At 42.9% G+C, this 21,887-nt stretch overlaps 1 protein-coding gene across 1 annotated transcript; it reads left to right on the forward strand.

The window, feature by feature from the left end:
* Positions 1–11,917: 11,917 nt before the first annotated feature.
* On the forward strand, positions 11,918–20,753 carry LOC126236529 (uncharacterized). The gene is made up of 3 exons (XM_049945896.1): positions 11,918–11,994; positions 19,461–19,685; positions 20,348–20,753. Exons 1-3 carry the CDS (start codon positions 11,967–11,969, stop codon positions 20,407–20,409), a joined length of 315 nt encoding a protein of 104 aa, XP_049801853.1. The 5' UTR covers positions 11,918–11,966; the 3' UTR covers positions 20,410–20,753.
* The last annotated feature ends 1,134 nt before the right edge of the window (positions 20,754–21,887 follow it).

The raw sequence follows: 21,887 nt of genomic DNA on the forward strand, positions 1-21,887 counted from the left end.
GTGTGCAGACATTTTCAGATGTGCTGATGGTGACTGTGTGTTGAAAATGGCTCAAAGAATACATATTGATAGCGTTATGAGGGGTAGAATACTTGGGCAACTGGAGGCAGCACAGCAGGTCGTAGCATGGGCCCTCTGTGTGCCACAAAGTGTGATATCAAGATTTTGGCAACGATTCCAGCAGACTGGAAACGTGTCCAGGCACTACAGTATGGGATGTTCACAGTGTACAACACCACAAGAAGACCGATATCTCACCATCAGTGCCCACAGACAGCCACAGATTATTGCAGGTAGCCTTGCGGGGCCCGTAAAGCCTGGTATCAAGAACACAGTACATGGTCATTGGAAAAGTGGTCTCAGGTTATGTTCAAGGACGAGTCCAGGTACAGTCTGAACAGTGATTCTCACCGGGTTTTCATCTGTCGTGAACCAGGAATCAGATACCAATACCTTAATGTCCTTGAAAGGGACCTGTATAGAGGTCGTGGTTTGATGGTGTGTAGTGGGATTATGATTGGTGCACGTACACTCCTGAGTGTCTTTGACAGAGGAACTGTAACTGGTTTGGTGTATTGGGACGTCATTTTGCGCCAGTATGTTCACCTTTTCAGGGGTGCAGTGGGTCCCACCTTCCTCCTGAGGAATGATAATGCAAGGCCCCACTGAGCTGCCATCGTGGAGGAGTACCTTGAAACAGAAGATATCAGGGGAATGGAATGGCCAGCCTGTTCTCCAGACTCAAATCCCATCGAGCACGTCCGGTATGCTCTAGGTTGACATATCGCTGCACTTCTTCAAACCCCTAGGACACTTCGGGAGCTCTGACAGGCACTGGTGCAAGAATGGGAGGCTATAGTCCAGCAGCTGCTCGACCACCTGATCCAGAGTATGCCAAGCCATTGTGCGACCTGTGTAAGTGCGCATGGTGATCATATCCCATACTGATGTTGGGGTACATGCACAGGAAACAGTGGCATTTTGTAGCACATGTGTTTGGGGATGGTTTTCTCAACTTATCACCAATACCGTGGACTTACAGATATGTGTTGTGTGTGTTCCCTATGTACCTATGACATTAATGCCAGTTTTGTGTAGTGCCACGTTGTGTGGCACCACATTTCACAATTATCCTTAATTTATGAGCATGAGTGTAGCTTGTAATATCATCCCATTCTGTGTTTTCAAAATGGCTGCTGTGACCAATCTGCAGCACAATTACGTCAAAGTCACTTTTGTTGTGCTATGGGTACTACATTTCATTTATTATAGCCTGTCATCAATTGATGTACTTCATGGCAGATATTATGGCTGGAGTGGTTAACCTGGTGTCTAAATGACAAGCAATAAAATTAATGTAGACTCTTAATGATAAACCTCCTCACACTCAATAGTTTTTGCTGGTGTAAGGGTAAATTTTTTGGGTTACATGTAAATAAGGAGGCACCAGCTAAATGCCACACCTAATTGCTATTGGTTTTTGCAAAATTTATAAGAGAAGTTAATTTCTTGAGTATGTGGCACACACACACACACACACACACACACACACACACACACACACACACACACACACTTCTGCTTAAAATCCAATGCAAGGTTACTATTTCATATAAACATTCCAAATGGGAAAAATATATCTAAAAATAAAGATGCTGTAACTAACCAAACGAACGCGTTGGTATGTTGATAGGAGACAATAAAAAACACACACACAAATTTCGAGCTATCACAACCCAAGGTTGCTTCATCAGGAAAGAGGGAAGGAGAGGGAAAGACGAAAGGATGTGGGTTTTACATCTACATCTACATGACCACTCTGCAATTCACATTTAAGTGCTTGGCAGAGGGTTCGTCGAACCACAATCATACTATCTCTCTACCATTCCACTCCCGGACAGCGCACGGGAAAAACGAACACCTAAACCTTTGTGTTTGAGCTCTGATTTCTCCTATTTTATTTTGATGATCATTCCTACCTATGTACGTTGGGCTCAACAAAATATTTTCGCATTCGGAAGAGAAAGTTAGAGACTGAAATTTCGTAAATAGATCTCGCCGTGACGAAAAACGTCTTTGCTTTAATGACTTCCACCCCAACTCGCGTATCATATCTGCCACACTCTTTCCCCTATTAGGGATAATACAAAACGAGCTGCCCTTTTTTGCACCCTTTCGATGTCCTCTGTCAATCCCACCTGGTAAGGATCCCACACCGCGCAGCAATATTCTAACAGAGGACGAACAAGTGTAGTGTAAGCTGTCTCTTTAGTGGACTTGTTGCATCTTCTAAGTGTCCTGCCAATGAAACGCAACCTTTGGCTCGCCTTCCCCACAATATTATCTATGTGGTCTTTCCAACTGAAGTGGTTCATAATTTTAACACCCAGGTATTTAGTTGAATTGACAGCCTTGAGAATTGTACTATTTATCAAGTAATCGAATTCCAATGGATTTCTTTTGGAACTCATGTGGATCACCTCACACTTTTCGTTATTTAGCGTCAACTGCCACCTGCCACACCATACAGCAATCTTTTCTAAATCGCTTTGCAACTGATACTGGTCTTCGGATGACCTACTAGATGGTAAATTACAGCATCATCTGCAAACAACCTAAGAGAACTGCTCAGATTATCACCCAGGTCATTTATATAGATTAGGAACAGCAGAGGTCCCAGGACGCTTCCCTGGGGAACACCTGATATCACTTCAGTTTTACTCGATGATGTGCCATCTACTACTACGAACTGCGACCTTCCTGACAGGAAATCATGAATCCAGTCGCACAACTGAGACGATAACCCATAGGCCTGCAGCTTGATTAGAAGTCGCTTGTGAGGAACGGTGTCAAAAGCTTTCTGGAAATCTAGAAATACGGAATCAACTTGAGATCCCCTGTCGATAGTGGCCATTACTTCGTGCGAATAAAGAGCTAGCTGAGTTGCACAAGAACGATGTTTTCTGAAACCATGTTGATTACGTATCAATAGATCATTCCAATCCCGGGAGTGGAAAGACTTACCTTAGGGGGAAAAAAGGTCAGGTATACACACGTAAACACACACACACATCCATCTGCACATATACTGACACAGGCAGACATATGTAAATGCAAAGAGGTTGGGCAGAGATGTTAGTCGAGGTGGATGTTCAGAGGCAAAGATGTTGTTGAATGACAGGTGAGGTACAAGGGGCGGCAACTTGAAATTAGCGGGGGTTGAGGCCTGATGGGTAACGGGAGGAGAGAATATATTGAAGAGCAAGTTCCCATCTCCGGAGTTCTGATAGGTTGGTGTCAGTGGGAAGTATCCAGATAACCCGGACGGTGTAACACTGTGCCAAGATGTGCTGGCCGTGCACAAATGCATGTTTAGCCACAGGGTGATCCTCATTACCAACAAACCCTGTCTGAAGATTTTAAACATGGCTGCAGCAGCAACTGTTAAAATTCTTCAGAATAAAGGATGACAGCCAGAAACAGTTGCAGGATAGAATTTTTTTATTAAAACTCTTGACCACGGTTTCGGTACATATAAACATACCTTCATCAGAAGTAAAACTTCTAAAATTACATCATGCCATGGAGAATAATAAAATAACTATGCCAAAGGCGTCGTCAGTAATTTAAAGCATCATCTCCATTTATACGACATGTGTAATGGGCACAAGATCATAGCGAACAGTTTAACATTGTTGCTTCGCCTGTGTGTGTGTGTGTGTGTGTGTGTATTCATATGGAATTGTAAGTCTGTGCAGCTCTCATATCAGTGTCTGACCAAATGCAAGAACAAGTTTGTTAATCACCAAGCATGTTTAAACATATAGTAATGGATTATTTGGAATATATATCTACATAGATAAAGTCATTGACAATGAAAACATAAGCAAATATCCATATAACAACTCTGGAGTCACTGTGTGAATGGTTTCAAGAACAGAGTTGTAAATTATTGTTATAGTTGTGTCATTAAACCAAACAAGATATAACAATGACATGCTCAACACAGAACAAGACTACTTTCATATTAGACCGTTCATAATGAAGCATCGTAAAGTTAGAAACACATAGCGAGTTTTAACACCACTGATGATACATGTCAAGATGCTTCTATTTAAGAATAACTCTGAATGGCCCTGCAGTCCTGTCTTTTTAAAACTTTTGTTGAAGAATACATAAATACTCAAATAAGAGAAATATATGTGTCCATGTAAATCAGGGCTGGTCACATTGTGCCAATCTTCATGTATGCAGAAAATGCAGGCCACGGACAGGTCGAGGCCCAGCCTGTCTTGGCATTAAGTACCTGTGAGAGTGTGACAATTAATTGACTATTGTGGTGTAGCATTTTCAGTCGGTACAACTCTCTTCCATTTGGCAGAATCGTGGTATCAGTGCTGTTTACCTTTCACTGTTTGCTTGCATTATGGAAGATGGTTCACAGGTCCAGTGGCTGTCGGTACAAAAAGATTTAGTCTATTGAGCTATCCTCACAAGCCTTTTAAAATGAGTGGGAATGACAGAAGAGAGGGATGCGAATTCTCAAAATATATTATGCAGTCGCATAAGTGACGAGTACTCCAGATTTGCTACAAAGCGACATTACAGTAGCATGCAGAACGAATTTAAAGCTTTTGTTGTCAATAAAGAAACAAAAAACAACAACCATCAGGCAGGATTCATTGCTCTGTAGATCAAGAAGCACTTTGAGCTACGGTATGTTTGGAGACATGAAGCATGTGAAGAAACTGGTGATAGACATAGTTAAATTTCTAATGTCGTACGCATTATTCTGCTCTCAGTTGCAACTGTTTTCAATGGAACTACACAAAGAGTATGGAAACTACATGCCGGGTGATCAAAAAGTCAGTATAAATTTGAAAACTGAATAAATCACGGAGTAATGTATAGAGAGGTACAAGTTGACACACATGCTTGGAATGACATGGAGTTTTATTAGAACCAAAAAATACAAACGTTCAAAAAACGTCCGACAGATGGCGCTTCATCTGACCAGAAAAGCAATAAATAGCATAACAAAGTAAGACAAGGCAAAGATGAAGTTCTTTACAGGAAATGCTTAATATGTCCACCATCATTCGTCAACAATAGCTGTAGTCGAGGAATAATGTTGTGAACAGCACTGTAAAGCATGTCCGGAGTTATGGTGAGGCATTGGCGTCGGATGTTGTCTTTGAGCATCCCTAGAGATGTCGGTCGATCACGATACACTTGCAACATCAGGTAACCCCAAAGCCAATAATCGCACGGACTGAGGTCTGGGGACCTGGGAGGCCAAGCATGACGAAAGTGGCGGCTGGGCACACGTTCATCACCAAACGACGCGCGCAAGAGATCTTTCACGCGTCTAGTAATATGGGTTGGAGCGCCACCCTGCATAAACATCGTACCTTCCAGCAGGTGTTTATCAGCGCGGCTGGGGATGATGCGCTTCTGTAACATATCGGCATACCTCTCACCCGTCACGGTAGCAGTTTTGCTGTCCAGTGCCATCTGTCGGACATTTTGTGAACTTTGTTTTTTTTTTTTTTGTTCTAATAAAACCCCACGTCATTCCAAGCATGTGTGTCAATTTTTACCTCTCTATCTACATTATTCCGTGGTTTATTAAGTTTTCAAATTTATACTGACTTTTTGATCAACCTGTATATTAATGCGAAGTACGTTGATTAAGTCAGGGGGGCTTGCCTGGAGCGATTTTTCCTTTGAGAACTCACTATTGTTGAATTTATGAAAGAAAAGAAGAGTGGAGGAACGAAAATTACAACATCTGGAATGGACTGCAGACCTCAAGTTTTAAGTGGACTTGACTGCACACTCCCCACAGGAAAACACTGCAATGAGAGAAACAACGTATTTCTGATTTGATGGGTACCGGTATGCATTCAAAAAACAAAGGGACACATTGTGACACACAGTCCAGTTGCCTAACCACAGTCTTATGTTAGACTGTGCCCTAACGTCACTAAAGAAAACATGAAGTTTGAAGAATTCATCGTGATCTTCAAAGAATTACAAGGATAGCTTCCTAAACGTTATGAGGACACTGCCAATGTTACATTTGTTTTCAATCTGTTTTCGAGTCTGTTTCTGTTTCAGTTGAAAGTGCTGCAAATGGAAGTTAATATCTGAAAGCTAATTCCTTTTTTAAAGACAAATCCCTTTAACATTGTCAGGATGTCTACTTTGCTTTCCTCCTCCATAATGAGGTTACTAAAGTGCCACAATATCTCGACCAACATATGGATGTGAAAGACGCTTTTTTTTATTATAAAATTAAAAACGTCACGATTACGTGGCAAACTGAGAGCGAAAGAAATTCTCTGCGTCTATCTGTATGCCGGCAGGGCACAAATAAAAATTATATGTCTTCACCGAGCCTAAAATAGTTAAGTGATGGTGATAATTGTGGGGTAAACGCATGGTCTCTGGCGCCTTGTCACGGTTCGCACGGCACCTCCCGTCGGAGGTTCTAGTTCTCCCTCGGGCATGTGTGTGTGTGTGTGTGTGTGTGTGTGTGTGTGTGTGTGTTGCCCTTAGCGTAAATTAAAGTTAGATTAAGTAGTGTAAGCCAGTTTGGTCCCATGGGAACTTACCACAAATTTCCAAAAATTCTGATATTTTGTTTTTGTTTTTGATACATGTTGTTGAGATATGTGAAATATAAAACCAAGTGCAGTGCCATTGCACTGCCATTTAAATGCGGAGCGTTCGCAGTTTCCCCCTCCTCACGCTCAGATAGCATGGCGTGGCGGTCGGGAAAACGTGCCAGCTAGGCCGAGCACTTTGGAACTCGGGCCAAGGCACGGTCTGTGAAACTTCACTGTTCTTTGGTAAACACACTGTTCGTCACACTAATGCTCTGGCTGATAGTTCCACACAACAGATTACGTGTTGGCAGAGGAGTTAATGATAACAGAATTTCTACAGCTTTATATGGCGGAAGAACAGCACGACTTACAAACTCAGATTAAGATATCCTTTGATTAATTTGAGGTATATCTCCAATTTAATCAACAGTTTGGCTTGCATTAATGTTTTGACTTCGTAGGCTGCTGGCAGTCAACAATTTGACCAGTTTCATCTATGCCACTGTCAATGTGTGTCATCATAAAGCTCACAATTCCCAGCTTTTAGTGTATGACCAGTGTTTAGTAGTCTTAGTGAGCAATATGAATAGTCTATATGCTTGAATCGAAAACTGATACTGGAGTGAGTGTCAAGGCAATGTTCAGACTCATACACAAGTAATGGAAAAGAAATTGATACCGCCTGCTAAAACATTGTGATTATATTTGAGTCACTTTTCCTTGGGGGTCATATGTACAGCCAGATAAGATTTCAAAGTACGAGGGCTATTTGGAAAGTAAGGTCTGATCGGTCGCGAAATGGAAAACACTGTGAAAATGAAAAATGTTTTATTTGCAACAGTTAGCTATAACTTACAGCTAGTTAGATACATAGCCGCTGATACGACTTGGACATCTGTCGTAGCGTTGTACGAATTTTCCAACGCCCTCGTCACAGAAAGTAGCCACCAGTGCTTTCTCTACGCTAGTCTACAGCTCACTGTCTGTGCCAAAATGTTGTTTTTATAGCCAGTGGTTCATGTGAGCAGGGATGAAGCGCAGAAGGAACCATTTACAGTCCATATTGTGGATGATCAAACGCTTAACATAGAAAACTCTGCAGGAGCGTCTTCAGTACCCTGGCAGAATGCGGCAGACAATTGTCTCCAAGAAGGAAACGCGTGATAGTTATGTTATGTGGGCTGCATAGCTTCAGGCGAAATTTCTCACCAGGCCCTCGTACTTGGCGGGAGGCTCTATTTTTCTAGGCATCTTTACGTGATCACTGTGCGCTCAGAACTGAAAAGAGCGACGTGACGCGATCGACAGGCCTACTGGATACTGGATACTGCCCAAAACATCTGTGCAAAGCTTTATCGGATTTTCGCAGTGGTTTCCATTTCGTGACTGATCGGACCTCACTTTCCGAATAGTGCTCGTAAATGTTAGACATGACAAATATAGGTCACTTGTCCTTGCAAGAGTTACAGTGATAAGTTCAGTTGTGGTTTTAGAGCTGATCTCATACAGGTTCCCTGATGTCACAGGTCAACTCAAGCTCTCCCTGGTATGCAATGCTGTTGACATGGACAACAAGACATCTGAAGTGTAGCTTCTCGATGTCATTGACGGCTGTCAATTTGAATGTTCCAAGTTGGGTTAGCAGACAGTAACTGATAACGCTGTACCAATTCTCGCACTCAGTGTGTCTCTTTGTGGAGCACTGAATTCCGTGTTCTGTAATGGGTAGGTACCTTATGCGAAGTGGAGGACATTAAATGACAAGTGCATGCGCTGAATGGGGAGAACACACCACTGGCCATTAAAATTGCTATACCACGAAGATGATGTGCTACAGACGCGAAATTTAACCGACAGGAAGAAGATGCTGTGATATGCAAATGATTAACTTTTCAGAACATTCACAGAAGGTTGGCGCCGGTCGCGACACCTACAACGTGCTGACATGAGGAAAGTTTCCAACCGATTCCTTATACACAAATAGTAGTTGACCGGCGTTGCCTGGTGAAACGTTGTTGCGATGCCTCGCGTAAGGAGGAGAAATGCGTACCATCATGTTTCCGACTTTGATGAAGGTCGGATTGTAGCCTATCGCGATTGCGGTTTATCGTATCGCGACATTGCTGCTCACGTTCGTCGAGATCCAATGACTGTTAGCAGAATATGGAATCCGTGGGTTCAGGAGGGTAATACGGAACGCCGTGCTGGATCCCAACGGCCTCGTATCACTAGCAGTCGAGATGACAGGCATTTTATCTGCATGGCTGTAACGGATCGTGCAGCAGCGTCTCGATCCCTGAGTCAACAGATAGGGACGTTTGTAAGCCAACGACCATCTGCACGAACAGCTCGACGACGTTTGCAGCAGCATGGACTATCAGCTCAGAGACCATGGCTGCGGTTACCCTTGACGCTGCATCACAGACAGGAGCGGCTGCGATGGTGTACTCAACGACGAACCTGGGTGCATGAATGGCAAAACGTCATTTTTTCGGATGAATCCAGGTTCTGTTTACAGCATCATTATGGTCGCATCCGTGTTTGGCGACATCTCGGTGAACGCACATTGGAAGCGTGTATTCGTCATCGCCATACTGGCGTATCACCCGGCATGATGATATGGGGTGCCATTGGTTACACGTCTCGGTCACCTCTTGTTCGCATTGACGGCTCTTTGAACAGTGGACGTTATATTTCAGATGCGTTACGACCCGTGGCTCTACCCTTCATTCGATCCCTGCGAAACCCTACATTTCAGCAGGATAATGCACGACCGCATGTAGCAGGTCTTGTACGGACCTTTCTGGATACAGAAAATGTTCGACTGCTGCCCTGGTCAGCACTTTCTCCAGATCTCTCACCAATTGAAAACGTCTGGTCAATGGTAGCCGAGCAACTGGCTCGTCACAATACACCAGTCACTACTCTTGATGAATTATGGTATCGTGTTTAAGCTGCATGGGCAGCTGTATCTGTACACGCCATCCAAGCTCTGTTTGACTCAATGCCCAGGCGTATCAAGGCCGTTATTACGGCCAGAGGTGGTTGTTCTGGGTACTGATTTCTCAGGATCTATGCACCCTAATTGTGTGAAAATGTAATCACATGTCAGTTGTAGTACAATATATTTGTCCAATGAATACCCATTTATCTTCTGCATTTCTTCTTGGTGTAGCAATTTTAATGGCCAGTATTGTATATATTTATAAAACACTGTAGAGCAAAAGACACTGGGACACCTACCTAATATCGTGGAGAGCCCCCACGAGCACGCGGAGTGATTCAACTCGACATTCGACATGGTATGTCTGAAGTACTGCTGCATGGAACTGAAACCGTGAAACCTTCAGGGCTGTCCATCAATCAGTAGGAGTACCAAGGGTTGACATCTTTTCTGATCAGCATGTTGCAAGGCATCACAGATATGCTCAATAATATCCATATCTGGGGAGTTTGGTGGCCAGCGGACGTGTTTAAACTCAGAGGAGTGTTGCTGGAGTCACTCTGTAGCAATTCTGGACGTCTGGGGTGTAGCATTGTCCTGCTAGAATTGCCGAAGTCCATCGGAATGCACAATGGACATGAATGGATGCAGGTGATCAGACAGGATGTTTACGTACATGGCACCCGTCAGAGTCATTTCTAGACGTGTCACGCGTCCCATATCACTCCAACTGCCCACCTCCCACACCATTACAGAGCCTCCACCAATTTGAACGTCCCCTGCTGTCATGCTGGTTCCATGGATTCATGAGATTTTCTCCCTACCCGTACACGTCCATCCACTCCATACAATGTGAAACGAGACACGTCCAACCAGGCAACATATTTCCACTCACAAGCCTTTCAATGTCGGGGGTGACGGTCCCAGGCGAAACGTAAAGCTTTGTGCCGTTTAGTCATAAGGGAACGCGAATGGGTATTCGGCTCCGAAAGCCCATTTCGATGAAGTTTCGTTGAATCGTTCTCACACTGACACTTGTTCATGGCCCTACACTGAAATCTGTAGCAATTTGCGGAAGAGTTGCACTCCTGTCACGTTGGAACATTCTCTTCAGTCGTTGTTGTTCCAGTTCCCCAGCCACCGCGATGTCGGTGATTTGATGTTTTATCGGATTCCTGATATTCACGGTACACTCGTGAAATGGTCGTACGGGAAAATCCTCACTTCATCGCTACCTCGGAGATGCAGTGTCCCACCGCATAAGCGCCGGCTATGTAACACCGCTTTCAAACTCACTTAGATCTTGATAACGTGCCATTTTAACAGTAGTAACCGATCTAACAACTGCACCAGACACTTGTCTTATACCGGCGTTGATGGCCGCAACTCCGCATTCAGCCTGCTAAGACATCTCTGTCTTTTAATACGCTTGCCTATGTCAGTTTCTTTGGCGCTTAAGTGCATACATTTTTAATCGCACCGCACTTAGGTGTAGGTGTACTATTCTCTAGGTACAAGGGTCTCACCTTCAAAATGGAAAGCTGTTTAGATCGCAAAGTGCATAGCATGAACGATCGGTGGCATCTATACATTTCATTTCTTCGGGTTTTGAGTGTTAGTGCATTATCAGAGGCTTCGTTGATAGAAAAACAATCTTCATTTCGAGCCTGTGCGTAAACTGTGTTGTATTAATTTTAAATAAAGCGTTATGAGCTGTTTTTAGGAATTCACTTTTTTACTAGAGCTTTCTCTTCTCAATCCACATTTACCAGGGACTGACCACAAGACGTGTGTGACATATCAACTCAGTTGTGTTGATGGTCTGTGGCAGTTAACTTACGTGGAAACACGTCGTCCTGTTTTCTCGGTTTTACTACAGTGTTACCGAATGAGAAAGAAGTGCCTGATACCCGTCTTCTTCCAATGACATCGAATGAAATTAGGAAATTTGTGGTAACGTCTTATGGGACCAAACTACTGAGGTCATCGGTCCCTAAGCCTACACGGTACTTAACTAACTTACGCTATGGACAACACATACACTCATGCCCGAGGGAGGACTCGAACCACCGACGGGGGGAGCCGCAGGGGCTGCGACAAGGAGACTCAGACCGCGCAGCTACCCCGCGAGCTACATCGAATGAGAAGGAAGTGAACGGTGCTGTATGATAACCCGTCTTTTTGATCCCGGTTGTTGAAACAGCGTTGGTAATAAATGAAACAGAGCGAACGGTAATGCAGCTTGCCAAAAACAAGGAAAGTCAATCTGCTGCTTCTTGATGCAACCACCGTTCCCGGAACGGAAAATCAGAAAGGAACGGTACGATAACATTCGATGATGCCATTGGGTGTTTGAACATATATAAATGAAAATGTATGACCGAAAGCTGTAGTATTTCTTATCGAGTACAATGAAGGCTCCTCTATTCTTTGTTGCTGGTAAGTATTGGCAGAATATATAAATTTTCTTTCACGATACACATCTTTTTTGTTACCTTCATTTTACATGATTTCTGAGATAGCAATTCGCGTGAAAATCTGTTTCTACAGTCGGCGAAGAATTGGTCACTGCCACAATTATGAAGGATGGTTGTATGGAAGGAAACAAGAAAAAAATTCCTTTGCACATGGACTGTGAAATGCGCACCTTAATGGGCATGAGCACTTTTTCATCTTGACTACTTTGAAACACATCAAGTCTGCGTAAGCTGTTTACTATCTCGAATCATTCACAGAATGCAGTAAAACAACGAGTAATCAAATGAGATCACGTTATTTTGTTGTTGTGTAGCAGCATATACTCCTCATATTGTCACTGGATTAGAAAAATGCTTTTTGTGACACGTGTACCTATCGTTTAATGGAGACAAGGAATCTAATCCAAATATCAATGTTTACTGATAGAGCGTAGTGAGTTACGACCTGATCGTTAACACACGAGTGTTGACTGTGTGCAACAACGATATAAATGTAAAAGAATGGGAAAAATGAAGTTTTGCTGTAGTTAGCCGTAACTGGGTATGCCAATGTCGCCTGCACGAATTTTGATTGCAGAGTAGAAAAGTCGTCAGCTCCAAAAAGGGGCTAAAGTTAAATTTGGTAAATAGCTAATCACGCAAGTACTGGGCAAGAAAAGTAATGGGCAAATAAATGAAATGCATTCGCACGAGCTTAGATACGAAAACACGTGTAACATCAACAATGAAGACGTTATCTAGCCTGCGGTAATGCTAATTATAATTCTGCAAGGACTAGCAACGCTCCATAGAAGCTATGTTGTATTACGTAATTCATGATATTGCTGTATGTTTGAAAATATGTTAAATTGTGACCATAACAGGGTACAATTCTATACTTCGCAAATGACGTCATAGAAACCGTCATTTATGGCAACTGTTAATTGCAAATACTAATGCTACGTACACATAAGCAATAAAGTCATTTACAGAACACAACACAAAATCGTAAACTTTCTTTGACTGTCAGTTAGCCAGCATACTTTTGTCAATAAAATATGAATTGAATTTGAATCATTTCCAGTTTGATCTGATGGTCAGATAGTTTGATCGACCTGTGTCTGTAAAGTTAGCTTTGAAGAATTTTCCAAAAAGTTACTATTACGCTGGCTTGCCTGTAACAGAGGTATAAAAATACTGGCTATATCTTACTTTGCGATGTGTTGCTTCTGCTACGATGTAATGCTTATTACGAAATTCATTATTGGCGGTAGGCTCCTCTTGATTAGTCAGCAGCTTGAATAAAATTTATGCGCAGAGCAGTCTTCATTAATTCCAACATCTTCTTGCGATCATGTTCTGTTTCCATACACGTCCTGACTTAATTATATTTTGCCTTCCCACATACATATTATAACACCATTTCGATAACTATCTCCATTTTGCATTTGCCGGCCGACACACATGTATTTACTACACTACAGACGCTTCGCAACTCATCTCTGCCCTCTGTTCTAGGACTGCGTGCGTTCACGACAACGATGTTATTTTTCCGTGAAATATATTCTTCGTGTTAGTTCAACATAATTTCTTTGACTCTGGCAGCTTATTTACTGCAACGATCTGTGTAATTATTTCTTATTTATTCATCCAGCATACATTATATTTCGATGAAATTTAATTAATGACAAAATTCATAAGTAGATGTAGTCACGAGAAATGGATATAAACTCATGGAAGGAAGTAGCTGAAAAATACATGAGACATCGGGTGTTACATGTGACGTGCATTTGTGTGTCGTCGCTAAAGGTCATGCTCAATATGGTGTTTGCTATTGGTCTTTGTAATAAGAGGCTCCCATTATTCTGGCAAATGCAGAGAAAAAACTACAATGTAAATGGTTTTCACAAGCTGTTCACAATACATACTGGTTCAGTTAGAATGTGTTGCACTTACCCAGAACTATGAATACGGTTTACAGTTTCCCAAACTGCTCATAGCTCTTACGGAAAGCGTTTTGAGCCCATTTGTACTGGACATTTCTAGTGGTTTGATCTAAACTACCTCTCAAAGTATGCAGTACTTATTCTTTTATCCGATATATTGTGATCAGTAGTGGGCATGTGACACTTCCTCGTCGTACCCTTGACATTATCTTTCCCAGTATCCATTTTGTTCCGTTAAGAGCAACATGTTGAGTTATATCAGCAATTAGGTAGCGAAAACAGTCTCGTGTTGTGGTACAAAAACATCTTTTAACATTCTACACAAATGTCACAAATATGCAGTAATCTCCTGCTACAGCTTTCCTAATAATGGGTAGAGCACTTGCCCGCGAAAGGCAAAGGTCCCGAGTTCGAGTCGCGGTCCGACACACAGTTTTAATCTGCCAGGAAGTTTCATATCAGCGCACACTCCGCTGCAAAGTCTCATTCTGGAAACATCCCCCAGGCTGTGGCTAAGCCATGTCTCCGCAATATCCTTTCTTTCAGGAGTGCTAGTTCTGCAGGGTTCGCAGGAGAGCTTCTGTAAAGTCTGGAAGGTAGGAGACGAGGTACTGGCGGCTACACGGGTAGCGGAGGCTGTGTGGCGTGGACTGGGCGGTTTTTTAGGTTAGAAGGCCTCGGGAATGTACGGGGTGGGCTGCAATCTTAAGGGGTGCATGGCAAATACAGGACGCGCTTGGATCAAGGAACAGTCGGAATTGTAGTTGTAAATTGTTGTAGTTGTGCTGGGAAAGCCCCTGAGCTACAAGCGCTAATAGAAAGCACAGAAGCTGAAATCGTTATATGTACAGAAAGCTGGCTAAAGCCTGAAATAAGTTCTGCAGAAATTTTTACGAAGTCTCAGACGGTGTTCAGGAAAGATAGATTAGGCAGAATTGGTGGTGGAGTGTTCGTGTCTGTCAGTAGGGTTATCTCGTAGTGAAGTCGAAGTAGATACTCCGTGCGAATTGGTATGGGTGGAGGTTATACTTAACAGCCGAACTAAGTTAATAATTGGCTCCTTCTACCGACCCCCAGACTCCGATGATATAGTTGCTGAACAGTTCAGAGAAAATCTGAGTCTCGTAACAAATAAATACCCCACTCATACGGTTATAGTTGGTGGGGACTTCAACCTTCCCTCGATATGTCGGCAAAAATACTTGTTCAAAACCGGTGGTAGGCAGAAAACATCTTCCGAGATTGTCCTAAATGCTTTCTCCGAAAATTATTTCGAGCAGTTAGTCCACGAACCCACGCGAATTATAAATGGTTGCGAAAACACACTTGACCTCTTAGCCACAAACAATCCAGAGCTAATAGAGAGCATCATGACTGATACAGGGATTAGTGATCACAGGGGCGTTGTAGCTAGGCTCAATACCGTTTCTTCCAAATCCACCAAAAACAAACGCAATATAATTTTATTTAAAAAAGCGGATAAAGTGTCACTAGAAGCCTTCCTAAGAGACAATCCCCATTCCTTCCGAACTGAGTATGCAAATGTAGACGAGATGTGGCTCAAATTCAAAGATATAGTAGCACTAGCAATTGAGAGATTCATACCTCATAAATTGTTAAGAGATAGAACTGATCCTCCATGGTACACAAATCAGGTCCGAACGCTGTTGCAGAGGCAACGGAAAAAGCATGCGAGTTCAGAAGAACGCGAAATCCCGAAGATTGGGTAAAATTTACAGACGCGCGAAATTTGGCACGGACTTCAATGCGAGATGCCTTTAATAGGTTCCACAACGAAACATTGTCTCGAAATGTTGTAGAAAATCCGAAGAAATTCTGGTCGTTTGTAAAGCACACAAGCGGCAAGACGCAGTCAATACCTTCGCTGCGCAGTGCCGATGGTACTGATACCGACGACTGTGCCGCTAAAGCGGAGTTATTGAGCGCAGTTTTCCGCAATTCCTTCACCAGGGAAGACGAATGGAATATTCCAGACTTTGAAACACGAACAGCTGCTAGCATGAGTTACTTAGAAGTAGATATCTTAGGGGTTGCGAAGCAACTCAAATCGCTTGATAGGGGCAAGTCTTCAGGTCCAGATTACGCTGATACAATAGCTCCCTACTTAGCAATTACAGGGTGTTTCAAAAATGACCGGTATATTTGAAACGGCAATAAAAACTAAACGAGCAGCGATAGAAATACACCGTTTGTTGCAATATGCTTGGGACAACAGTACATTTTTAGGCGGACAAACTTTCGAAATTACAGTAGTTACAATTTTCAACAACAGATGGCGCTGCAAGTGATGTGAAAGATATAGAAGACAACGCAGTCTGTGGGTGCGCCATTCTGTACGTCGTCTTTCTTCTGTAAGCGTGTGCTGTTCACAACGTGCAAGTGTGCTGTAGACAACATGGTTTATTCCTTAGAACAGAGGATTTTTCTGGTGTTGGAATTCCACTGCCTAGAACACAGTGTTGTTGCAACAAGACGAAGTTTTCAACGGAGGTTTAATGTAACCAAAGGACCGAAAAGCGATACAATAAAGGATCTGTTTGAAAAATTTCAACGGACTGGGAACGTGACGGATGAACGTGCTGGAAAGGTAGGGCGACCGCGTACGGCAACCACAGAGGGCAACGCGCAGCTAGTGCAGCAGGTGATCCAACAGCGGCCTCGGGTTTCCGTTCGCCGTGTTGCAGCTGCGGTCCAAATGACGCCAACGTCCACGTATCGTCTCATGCGCCAGAGTTTACACCTCTATCCATACAAAATTCAAACGCGGCAACCCCTCAGCGCCGCTACCATTGCTGCACGAGAGACATTCGCTAACGATATAGTGCACAGGATTGATGACGACGATATGCACGTGGGCAGCATTTGGTTTACTGACGAAGCTTATTTTTACCTGGACGGCTTCGTCAATAAACAGAACTGGCGCATATGGGGAACCGAAAAGCCCCATGTTGCAGTCCCATCGTCCCTGCATCCTCAAAAAGTACTGGTCTGGGCCGCCATTTCTTCCAAAGGAATCATTGGCCCATTTTTCAGATCCGAAACGATTACTGCATCACGCTATCTGGACATTCTTCGTGAATTTGTGGCGGTACAAACTGCCTTAGACGACACTGCGAACACCTCGTGGTTTATGCAAGATGGTGCCCGGCCACATCGCACGGCCGACGTCTTTAATTTCCTGAATGAATATTTCGATGATCGTGTGATTGCTTTGGGCTATCCGAAACATACAGGAGGCGGCGTGGATTGGCCTCCCTATTCGCCAGACATGAACCCCTGTGACTTCTTTCTGTGGGGACACCTGAAAGACCAGGTGTACCGCCAGAATCCAGAAACAACTGAACAGCTGAAGCAGTACATCTCATCTGCATGTGAAGCCATTCCGCCAGACACGTTGTCAAAGGTTTCGGGTAATTTCATTCAGAGACTACGCCATATTATTGCTACGCATGGTGGATATGTGGAAAATATCGTACTATAGAGTTTCCCAGACCGCAGCGCCATCTGTTGTTGAAAATTGTAACTACTGTAATTTCGAAAGTTTGTCTGCCTGAAAATGTACTGTTGTCCCAAGCATATTGCAACAAACGGTGTATTTCTATCGCTGCTCGTTTAGTTTTTATTGCCGTTTCAAATATACCGGTCATTTTTGAAACACCCTGTATATACAACCGCTCGCTCACCGACAGATCTATACCTACAGATTGGAAAATAGCGCAGGTCGCACCAGTGTTTAAGAAGGGTAGTAGGAGTAATCCATCGAACTACAGACCTATATCATTGACGTCGGTTTGCAGTAGGGTTTTGGAGCATATACTGTATTCAAACTTTATGAATCACCTCGAAGGGAACGATCTATTGATACGTAATCAGCATGGTTTTAGAAAACATCGATCTTGTGCAACGCAGCTAGCTCTTTATTCGCACGAAGTAATGGCCGCTATCGACAGGGGATCTCAGGTTGATACCGTATTTCTGGATTTCCGGAAAGCTTTTGACACCGTTCCTCACAAGCGACTTCTAATCAAGCTGCGGGCCTATGGGGTATCGTTTCAGTTGTGCGACTGGATTCGTGATTTCCTGTCAGGAAGGTCGCAGTTCGTAGTAATAGACGGCAAATCATCGAGTAAAACTGAAGTGATATCAGGTGTTCCCCAGGGAAGCGTCCTGGGACCTCTGCTGTTCCTGATCTATATAAATGAACTGGGTGACAATCTGAGCAGTTCTCTTAGGTTGTTCGCAGATGATGCTGTAATTTACCGTCTAGTAAGGTCAACCGAAGACCAGTATCAGTTGCAAAGCGATTTAGAAAAGATTGCTGTATGGTGTGGCAGGTGGCAGTTGACGCTAAATAACGAAAAGTGTGAGGTGATCCACATGAGTTCCAAAAGAAATCCGTTGGAATTCGATTACTTGATAAATAGTACAATTCTCAAGGCTGTCAATTCAACTAAATACCTGGGTGTTAAAATTACGAACAAATTCAGTTGGAAAGACCATATAGATAATATTGTGGGGAAGGCGAGCCAAAGGTTGCGTTTCATTGGCAGGACACTTAGAAGATGCAACAAGTCCACTAAAGAGACAGCTTACACTACTCTTGTTCGTCCTCTGTTAGAATATTGCTGCGCAGTGTGGGATCCTTACCAGGTGGGATTGACGGAGGACATCGAAAGGGTGCAAAAAAGGGCAGCTCGTTTTGTAGTATCACGTAATAGGGGAGAGAGTGTGGCAGATATGATACGCGAGTTGGGATGGAAGTCATTAAAGCAAAGACGTTTTTCGTCGCGGCGAGATCTATTTACGAAATTTCAGTCTCTAACTTTCTCTTCCGAATGCGAAAATATTTTGTTGAGCCCAACCTACATAGGTAGGAATGATCATCAAAATAAAATAAGAGAAATCAGAGCTCAAACAGAAAGGTTTAGATGTTCGTTTTTCCCGTGCGCTGTTCGGGAGTGAAATGGTAGAGAGATAGTATGATTGTGGTTCGATGAACCCTCTGCCAAGCACTTAAATGTGAATTGCAGAGTAGTCATGTAGACGTAGAAGTAAAGCTATGAGGACGGGGCGTGAGTCGTGCTTGGGTAGCTCAGTTGGCAGAGCACTTGCCCGCGAAAGGCAAAGGGAGCCGAGTTCGAGTCTCGGTCCAGCACACAATTTTAATCTGGCAGGAAGTTTCATATCAGCGCACACTCTGCTACAGAGTGAAAATCTCATTCTGGAAACAGTTACATTGGATTTCATGTACAACTTAGAGTCTACCAGACAACAGAGTACCATTACCATCCAGAGGAGACACATTAGCAAGTGGCAGAGTTGTGGCACTAGTCATATGAATTGCACCTTATCTCCGTATTGTCAATATAGCACATGGGAGTCACATTACCAGACAATAGTAGCAGAGTGCTAGATGGTAAAGTTGCACCAACAGCCAGTAGACAATGTTGCAATCTTTAATAATGTTCATTGTTTTCTACAGCACTGGTCGCAGTTGCGGTGGTCCAAGGACAACCAGAAGAGTCGACCACTGCCACCAGCCAGAGTGAGGAACAGCCGTCCGCCACCATCCCGGCTGTGAGAAAATTGGTGGCGACGTCGTACACGGAAGAAGACGAGGATACCATTTGTGTCCAGGCAGACAACAAGTTCTACTTGTATGCCAATTCACTGAAGCTGTATTCTTGCTACCACCTACTACCGAAGGGTAAGTTACTTTCAATAGCACGATTTTGTGTCCATTGTTGACAAGATAACCACAAACTGTTGACTAAAAATTTTTTGAAGTGTTCCAAAGTGAATGTGAGGGTATGAGTTAAATCAAATCATCAAGGGAAAGTGTTTATCCTTTCGTTACACTTTAACGGCAAAATGTTACCTCTCCGTGAACAATGCAAGATACGGCACTTTACGAAATTACAACTCATTGAGATTCTTCACCAAAACTATTCAGAGCAATTTCCAACATATATTTAATCCTTTTTTTTCAGATATTTGTTAGACTCTTAAATGTGATGCATTTTTTATCTTTCAACGATGAAGAATCTGAGTTCTGTTATCTGAAATATATTGTATAAAGCGACATGAAGCTCTCCATGGCCTTTGGTTCTTAGCGAAGAGATATTTTAATAGGCAACAGATATTCGTGCTGTGGGGTTTATTTTGACAGTAACTGTGTTGCCTTTTTGGTACCTAGAGGTTTTCCACAATCTCAATGTTACGGCACCATAAGAGAGCGAAAAATGTAATTCATGCCATGTAAATAGTTGATGACTTATCATTGTGTTATCAGTAGTAAATGTAAAATAGTATATATTTCTATTCATAGTTTCTAACTCTGTTAAAATATATTCCTTCTATTTATTGTAGTTTACGTGGTGAAACCAAAGAGTCTGTGTAAACCAGTCCTGTCAGACTGTCCCAAGAACTAGGAGTATTGCAAGTGTGTCGGCTCATCCTGGAGGAGCTGACTCTTGTGGGATTGAGTGAAGACGAGATGGCTGTGCTGTTCACTCAAGACATCAACAATTTTTACGGAACGCAGTAAATTCCAAGAGTGTAGAACTTACCTCTTTCACTAGCAACAAAAACCGGTGGTATCAACTTATCTTCTTTTATGATAGTATCTGATTGCTTCACAATATGCAATAAATCAGCTTTACAATCAGGCTAGAAACTGAGTTGGAAGATTATTGTTTAAAACGTGGTTTTGTCTGTCTTTTATCTTTCTGTTGGCCTTGTAATAGTTTTATTCTGACTCAATAAAACTGTTCTTCATGTCGTCAACTGTTATATTTCAATTGTAGAATACATTTCCTAATCTGTAGCTTTACATAAATAGTGGCAAAGTATAACTGCGTATTAATTATACACAATACATTACATCCATTCATGCTAACCATGGACCATCCAAATACCCTGTTCCTGCCTTCACACCTTGAGTGGAACGGTGACACCGATGGACACTGCAGAGACTTATGACTGCCACAGTGGCTTGTCCTTGCCTTTCCTGGATAACACATGAAATAGTTGAAAGCAAGAATAAATGGTGTCTTCTCTGGCCGGTCATCCGACTGCTGCTGCTCCTCACCGATGGCCAGACCTGCACTCTGGGCAACGCCATCGCCGTGCCACTGGAACGACGCCATCTCCAGCGTTACAGAACCCCTGGTTGCCACCCGTGATAGCAGCGCGGCCACATCCTACCACCTGAGCTCGCCTCCCAAACCGCAGACCTCAGCGTAGTGCTCAATGACCCGAGCAGCGCGTGCATGCCACCTGCCACACGTATACACCTTCAGTTGCGATGCCGCAATATTTCTAGGGACGCCACACCGTGCCAGAAAATGGAGCGTATACAGAAGAATGTCAGCGCTCTATGAATTAGTAAAAATCTAAGAGAGTCGTTGCATGTTCCTTGGCAGGGAACGCGGTCCAGTTTGCATTTCTATATTTACATTTCACATATGTTAAAGTACTACACTTAAATGACAGTTTATGAAATTAACGAAAACTTAAATGCAGTTGTATTTATAACGGATCTCTGTGAACTCTTCAGCTGTTATATAATTAAATGCCATTGGACATATACGGCAGCAATCACAGTCTTCAGTTGGCTGTCTGATACAAGGCATTTTATGAAAACTGTAACTGTATATGAAGAAATTGTAAGTACTTTCAGTGACACATAACTGAAAGCTGACAAATATTAAGTAGACCTTAATTACAGGCTTAGAATATAGAAATACACATCTAAAAATCCATGAATATAAGGAGATACTGACTAGTTAAACACATGCTCAGGTAGTTATGAACCCCTTCGGCAGTAATGTTATTGGAGACAAAAACTGAAAAAAATATAACACAGATTACTGGCGGTTTTGATGTAGCCGGTATATCAAGTAGACAA

The sequence above is a fragment of the Schistocerca nitens genome, chromosome 2, assembly GCF_023898315.1.
Source record: "Schistocerca nitens isolate TAMUIC-IGC-003100 chromosome 2, iqSchNite1.1, whole genome shotgun sequence".
NCBI classification, from domain to species: Eukaryota; Metazoa; Arthropoda; class Insecta; order Orthoptera; family Acrididae; genus Schistocerca; species Schistocerca nitens.